This window comes from Ctenopharyngodon idella, chromosome 24, assembly GCF_019924925.1.
Source record: "Ctenopharyngodon idella isolate HZGC_01 chromosome 24, HZGC01, whole genome shotgun sequence".
In the NCBI taxonomy this organism is placed as follows: Eukaryota; Metazoa; Chordata; class Actinopteri; order Cypriniformes; family Xenocyprididae; genus Ctenopharyngodon; species Ctenopharyngodon idella.
This window is the reverse complement of record NC_067243.1, coordinates 15,360,521-15,368,320: the sequence shown is the minus strand read 5'-3', so window position 1 is coordinate 15,368,320 and position 7,800 is coordinate 15,360,521. Positions and strand designations below refer to the sequence as shown.

At 37.0% G+C, this 7,800-nt stretch overlaps 1 protein-coding gene across 1 annotated transcript; it reads left to right on the top strand.

The window, feature by feature from the left end:
* The first annotated feature begins 229 nt into the window (after positions 1-229).
* LOC127507494 (troponin I, slow skeletal muscle-like) lies at positions 230-7,689 on the top strand. Its single transcript, XM_051884654.1, has 8 exons — positions 230-829; positions 1,812-1,841; positions 1,955-2,009; positions 2,204-2,335; positions 4,047-4,136; positions 4,291-4,464; positions 4,536-4,625; positions 7,455-7,689. The coding sequence occupies exons 2-7, from the start codon at positions 1,831-1,833 to the stop codon at positions 4,620-4,622; spliced, it is 549 nt and encodes a 182-aa protein (XP_051740614.1). The 5' UTR covers positions 230-829; positions 1,812-1,830; the 3' UTR covers positions 4,623-4,625; positions 7,455-7,689.
* Positions 7,690-7,800: the final 111 nt, after the last annotated feature.

Genomic DNA, 7,800 nt, shown 5'->3' with positions numbered 1-7,800 from the left:
GTGTGCAGTACATGTGACAATTTAGAGATGAAAGACGATTCTGAGAGAGAGAGAGAGTCTGGTGCTCAGTCATACAATACTGCAGTCATATCAATTATTTCATAAATGCTACCTATGTAGATTTTTATTCTACTCTTTAATCCTATAAATAAAAAGGGTTTTGTAATCATAGTGTAAGGTTAGCTACAAGAACGCACCCCCCACCCCACGACCCCACCATCCCCCTTGAAATGTTTTTACAATTTGACCCCTCTTTCCACCTGCTCACTGTCCTCTTAACCCAAGAAATGATTTATACCACATTGCCTTCTGCCAGCTATCAGTTGCTTAATGTGCATGGAAATGATCACGTTCATGAGATAGATGTCATGGCATGACATCACATTGCAATTAATAGGTATAAACTTAGATTGCAAAAACTATTTACTATTTTTTTCCACTTCCACTCTTTTCTCTCTCTCTTTTTAATATGGTCTGACATCTCATCCCTTCTATTTTTCACAAGGTTTCTAATAATATCAGATTTGTTTCTGTTATGACGAGCATCACCTTTAGACCTTTGAACTGGTCACTCTGATGGTCAATAAGGTTTTGGCCACCAAAAAGAGGTATTCAACCCGGTCCACACTGCATAGCTGCATGACTCTCTCCAAATGAAAGTTTTACTATGCTAGTTTGCTGTGTGAACAGTAAATGTCAGTAGAGTGGAACAGACGAGGTCTATTTTAGTAAGACGCTCTCATGGGAGCTGATACTATAAATCTAAGGATTTTCCTCTTTCCTCAGTCAGCCAGTTAACTCACACTCCTCTCTTTTCTTCTTCTAGCAGGTATGTCTTTTTCAGTGGTCATAAGAGACTAACAGCTATGTGTTTGGTTATTTTTTGGATGGCAAATGTGTCATTACTCAGAAGGGGTTATAGCTGTCATGGTATATTGAAGGATTTAATTATTATTTATTTAAAACTGGCAATAAATTATGCACAGTTGCAATGTTATCTGTTTAGATGTTTCTCAAATTAGCGACAATCCTGGAAGATTTTCACCTATGCTAAAACTCACGGACGCTATGCACAGAACTCTTACCGCTGTGTAGAGGACTGATAGGTCAAATGGGTGGATTAAAGGGTCTGATTACCACAGCCATTAATGCATTTGAATCAATTTATGCATAATTCTTCAAAGATTGCATAAATTATACACATTTATTAAATATGCAAAGTGAATTAATAGGTTGTTTTTGGGAATCGTAACACATTCATACAAATATCTTAAATATTCTCATTTGTTAAAGGATTAGTTCACTTCAGAATTAAAATTTCCTGTTAATTTACTCACCCCCATGTCATCCAAGATGTTTATGTCTTTCTTTCTTCAGTTGAAAAGAAATTAAGGTTTTTGAGGAAAACATTCCAGGGTTTTTCTCCAGATAGTGGACTTCAACAGTTTCCAACGGGTTGAAGGTACCAGCCGAGGATTTTTAATTTTTTTTTAGAAAATGACAAATCGTTTTGCTAGATAAGACCCTTATTCCTCTTCTGGGATTGTGTAGAGCCCTTTGAAGCTGCACTGAAACTGCAATTTGGACCATCAACCTGTTGGTCCCCATTGAAGTCCACTATATGGAGAAAAATCCTGGAATGTTTTCCTCAAAAACCTTAATTTCTTTTCAACTGACGAAAGAAAGACATAAACATCTTGGATGACATGGGGATGAGTAAATTTTAATTCTGAAGTGAACTAATCCTTTAATATCCTAATATGTGTTTCAGAGTAGTGATGACTGTTTGAAATAGTTATTTTATTTTGCAGATAAGGAAGGACTAGAAGTATGTCTGACGCGTGAGTATCTCCACCTTCATCAGTAACAACCAGCTATTTGAATTATGATATCTGTCATGTCTCTATCAACATTCTCTTCTATCTATATGCTTCACTGGCTGGTTCAACCAAAGTCCCCAATCAAAGCCAAAACCCAAGATAAGTTCAGCCCGTCGGCTGGGGTTGAAGGTGAGCGCCACCTGCTGACCACAGTTACACATTGGCTACTTTGTGTGGTCAAGTAGTGGATTTTTTAAATGTTGCAACTGGCCATTTATTTGCTTCTTTTGTGAGATTCTAGTACATTCATAGCAAAACTAATATATTTAAACTAATACATTTTTTTGCCTTGACATGATTACAATGGACCTGTCATCATGAAGATGAGGCTGCTGAGTACAGCAATGGAAATGCTGATAGTAGAGAAGCAGGATAAACAGAAGGAGAGGGAGAAAGTGCTGAGTGAAAGAATTCCTCCCATCAAACTTTCCGGCCTGTCAGTACGGGAATTACAGGTACAATTAAATCAGTTAAATGGATCATTGAGCACGATTTATACAATTTAAAGGGATAGTTAACAACCCCCCAAAAAATGAAAACTCTGTCATCATTTACTCACCTTCATAGAGCACAAAGTAATGGAAAAATAAGAGATGGTAGGAAAATTATATTTCAAAGCTTTTGTGTTCGCTTGGAAAACATTTGCAAGTGGAGCTCACTCACTACAGAGCCAAATGATGTCCAGCTCTATGGCGTTATTTTAATGACAAATGTCGAGAGCACATCCATGTAATGTGCGTGTGTGAATCTATCCGTGCTCTTGCACTAGAAAGCTCCTGGATTAAATGTTGTCAAAAGTTATCAAGGAAATCATGTCTTTTATTTTGAAGTTCATGTTTATTGGTATGTTTACGTCATGTGATCTCTGCTTCCCCTGTTCATGTGTTTTGTTTTCATTAGTTCCCTTGCGTCATTAATCATGTTCTGATTGGTTCATTGTCCTGATATTTTGTTAACAGTCTTGTCGTTTCATGTTCTTTAGTTCTGTCTTATTGATGTTTTGGTCATGTGTTCCCCATAGTTTTGTATTTAGCCCTCATGTTAGCCATGTTTGTTTGTCGTGTATTGTTCTCTGTACTCGCTGTTGGTGAGTTTTGCCCAGTCTCCAAATGCAAGTTCAAGTCTGTTCATGTCATTGTTTAGTTCTGTTTAATTTATATTTTGTTCTACTTTCAATAAACCACACTTGGGTTCATTCATTAAAAAAAAACAAAAGTTATCAACCAATCAGAATAGACTTCCAAGACTGACTGATGAAAATGCTACGTGAAATCTTTTTGGCTGAGAGTGAACGTCACCTGGAATTCTTTCGACAATCAAAAATGGATCTTACAATTTAATAATATTTAAAAATATTAATCAAATGTATCTTAGAAATGCCTCGGAATGGGACACTTGGATGATTTGTATATATAACATTATATACATTATATATACGTCCCACATTATTTCCCTCAAAAATGTTTTGTGAGCAAACACAAAGTTTCTCAGGTGAATGCAAAAGTTTTGCGAGCGAATGCAAAAGCAATGAAATATAATTTTTCCTCCCATCTCATTTTTTTCTTTGTTTTTACCATCACCATGTCCTTTAGGGCCTTTTTTTCTTGCCATCTCATATTCTTTTCCTTTTAGAAACATATATGACATTTTTTCTTTTGTGAAACATAGAATTTATTTAGCAGAATGTCCAAGCTACACTTTTAATTGGTTACCATTATTTATGATATAATGTATTACTCTACAGCAGGGAGGGATTTCCAAACTTTTTTGTTAGCTGAACCCCTTTAACCTAAAGTATTTAGGCTACTTGAAGAATTACCTCAGATCTTAAGTTAACATTTTTTTTTTTTTTAATTTAATAGCACAGGCATATGTCAATGATGCTTGGATGCAATGATTTTTGGTAAACAAATAAAATATTTAACTTTTAAGTGTTTTATTTTGATTGTTTTATTTTAAAATTAGCCTATTTATTTAGTTTAAGTTTACATTTTTATTCAATTAATTAGCTTTTTCATCACTCACGAACCACCTGCAATTCCCTCACAAAGCCCAGTTTTGGAAACTCTACTCTACAGCATTAAAATTTTTGTAATGCATCCTATAGACAGGCTTTGAATAAAGTGTTACCAGTATTTTATTTTGTTGACACTGTCTTGTGTGTAGGAACTATGCAGGGATTTGCATCACAAGATTGACGTGATTGACGAGGAACGCTATGACATTAGCATTAAGGTGGCCAAAAATGAAAAAGAGGTATGAAAAACTGTGTAACAAACATCAAAATTCGATAAACAGTTCTCAACGATGAAGCTATTGTGTTCTGTTAGCACTGAATCGAACAATCAGCTTAGCAGTTCGGTCGAAGGATTGCATTATAGTTCAACATGTGTGGTCTGTGTTAATAAAGATAAAGGAAATGAATCAGAAGATCTATGAGATTAAGAGCAAGCTGAAGAGGCCAAACCTGAAGAGAGTGAAACTGTCGGCTGAACAATTGCTAAGTGTCCTTCTGGGCTCCAAACACACACAGTCCATTGACTTCAAAGCCAACCTGAAGACAGTGAAGAAAGATGAGGAGAAGGTAAGATTATATCAAATAAATTAATTGGACAGAAGTGTTAATATTCATAATTGTGTCTTTACCTTCCACAGAAAGAAGAGGTGACTGATTGGCGTAAAAATGTGGAGGCCATGTCTGGAATGGAGGGCAGAAAGAAGCTGTTTGATGCTGGACAGTAGAAGGTAAATACTGACAGTCACAGAGGACTAGTAGCAGCCTTTGCTGTGTTTCACCTGTTTTCACTTGAAACAGGCCTCGCTTGTGCTGAGAAGCGTCTCGCTGCAGCCTGCGGTGGACATCCAACCCGGCCCACATCCAAGTGTGACGTCAGAAGCCAGGCCCATGCCACCCTGCAGCCGATTCTTAAGATTTTATTGGTCATGTCAATCACAGTACTGATTGCCTACACCAAACACTGATCCCTAAACCTACCTGTCACTGTAACCAATGAAATTACCAGTAGGGTGGGATTTCTGGTGAAGTGGTTTAGTGAGGAGTCACGAGGTGACATATTGGGCACGGGTGTGGCTTCTGACGTCACACTTGGATGTGGGTTAGATGTCCACCGCAGGCTGCAGCGAGCCCTACTTGCTTGTGCTGGAAAAAGAGCCCCGCCCTCCACCATATCACTTAAATTAACGGAGGATTGGGGCAAAAATGCCACCCAAAAATCGATATATGGGGCAAAAATGTGGCTATATGAGTTCTTGTTTTTAATAATTATAATAGCATATAGAGTGCTGTTTTCCCGAATATCAACACCATTGCAAATATGACAGCCTATTGATTTGATACAAAATTTCAATAAACAAGAAGTTAATGTTAGGTGACTTTCATTTTAGACTAATATGCTGCCTTCACATGCTATCTGAGATTTCCTGCTTCCCACTTTTGAAGTCGTGATTACAAGCTCATCACATTCAAGTTTATTCTTGCCTATTAATTGATCATATGCACGGTTACTTCCTGGTTTTCAATAAGCCAGCTTGGGCACTTCCGGTGAACTGTTAGCTGTTAGTACTTGCTGTACATCGACACAAAACCATTAATGGCTGACTTTTTAATGTTGTATTTATATTTTAATGCAGTTATTACACTTACCTAATTTGCCACTAAACCAGTTTTATTGATTGCAATAAAGACTTGAAGCTAATGAGAACATTTGAATAAGAAACGCTGTGTCTGTAATTAGACACGCACCCGCAACATTTTCCCAGCACTTCAAATGTTATTTTTAATGTGATGACCAAAAACATTATTTGTTCATCCTTGTCCCCATTTTTAAAACCAAGCGTTTCAAGATGTAGGAAATCCAACATTTCTATACACTTTTATTTAAAAATAAAAAAAGACATTAATTGCCACTATAACCTGTAGATGGCAGCAGAGGATCATTTATTGGCTCACATTAGCCATTTCCTGTAATATTTTTCAACACTTTTCGCTTTTGAATAAATATTAAACATTATAAAATCACTAGGTTTAAAAATAAATAATGTCAAGGTGAAGTATGAAGTACTCAAAAGTCTCATGAAAAACAATAACTTTTCTTGTGAATGAATTACACAGAAAGCAAGCACCTTGCTCTCCCTCCCTTTATTATCATAGAAGCTGTCAGTCAGTGCAGCGCAAGCTCACTCATTTCAGCACACTTGTGAAAACTCCCATTTTGTTCAGTGAATCTAACTAAAGTGCAAAATAAATCTTTAATTTAAAGTGTGTTGATGCTTTTTTTTCCCCACACGAAAGTGTGAAAAATGATGGTTTGAAGTGAATTTTGCTGAGGAGGAAGGACGTTTTTTATTACGCTGTTTACGTTCAGCGCTTCCAGGTTCTACGTCAGAACGGCAACTCATTATTGGCCGGCGCCTGCATCACACACATGCGTTGTGCTGCTCACGTGAACAGCGTCAGCCAAAACTGAGCCGCCGTTCTGACACAGAACCTTGAAGAGCTGAACGTAAACAGCGTAGGAGAATGATACAAAAGAGAAGATACTGTTGAACAAAGTCGTTATTTTTGTTTTGTTTTTGCGCACAAAAGGTATTCTCGTAGCCTCATAAAATAAAGGTTGAACCACTGCAGTCACGTCGACTATTTTAACAATGTCTTTTATTACCTTTCTGGACATTGACAGTGGTGGTTAAATTGCTGTCTATGGAGGAGTCCGACAGCTCTCGGATTTCATCAAAAATATCTTAATTTGTGTTCTGAAAATGAACGAAGGTCTTATGGGTATGGAACGATATGAGGGAGAGTAATTAATGACATAATTTTCATTTTTGGGTGAACTTTAAGAACCTTCCGTGTATATGGTCAATTGCCAAAATGATATTTAGCGCCCCATTCATTGACAACCACATAAACATTCACGACGCTATCTATCGTCAGTTTGCTGATGATTCTGGAATTTCGGTCAAATACAGGCTATATCTCTGTGTATAATACATACAATACGCTTCAAATGATTATTCATATATGTAAATATGCGCTACTTTAACGTCAAGACAAGGCGATGTAGCGGTTGTGGAAAAAAATAATAAAGAATACCAGACACTTGGAGACAGCGGCAATCGTTCTCCCCATCCGCCATGTTTAAAGTTTGTGGACCGCCCATCTCGGGAACTTTTGGGTATCAAAATTACCCCCGAACTTTCTAGTGGTAAACTTGAGAGGGCGTTTATGTCCAATTATTAACTAGGAAACTCATTGAATGACACACTCGTTAAGACAATCATTTGCCGCCACCTACTGGCAATTTTAAGTTTCATTACATTTTTTCCATCGTTTCATTTTCTATATATCTCCTGTGACGTATGGCTCTGCGGTGAGCTGGATAAGGATAAACTTGTCAGAGCTTTTACATCACTCCGTTATCGGAAATCTGAGGGTAAAACATTTCCTTTTGATGTAGCCTATTCATATTCATTTTGTATTAAATCACTTATCTAATCCCTGTTCTCTAATTCTTATTTCTTTGCTCTCATGGCCTGGTCATACGCTGTCCAAAGTGCTCGCTGAGGGGATGAGAGGGTGATGAAGACTGAATGCTGATTTTGTTTTCGGTCGTGATTGTAATGGATAGTGGTAGATATGAGTTTATAAATAGACTGTTTGTGTGAAATAAGAGTCAACAATGTTATATGCGACTGTAATGCGTGGATAGTGGTAGATATACGTTTATAAATAGACTGTGAAATAAGAGTAAACAATGTTAAATATAACAGAGATAATAAAGTTATTGCAGTCTCATTGTATAGGCTACATTGTTTTTTGTGGGGGGGTGGGGGGGGGGGGGGGGGATATATTTATTTTGTTTCATCATTTTATTTTATATATTTTATTGCATAAACATCT

What these genes read in the sequence shown, in the direction of transcription:
- LOC127507494 (XM_051884654.1), top strand. An exon ending in TGGCCAAAAATGAAAAAGAG is followed by an intron (nt 4,137 to 4,290) that starts GTATGAAAAACT and finishes GTGTTAATAAAG; the next exon opens with ATAAAGGAAATGAATCAGAA. An exon ending in TGAAGAAAGATGAGGAGAAG is followed by an intron (nt 4,465 to 4,535) that starts GTAAGATTATAT and finishes TACCTTCCACAG; the next exon opens with AAAGAAGAGGTGACTGATTG.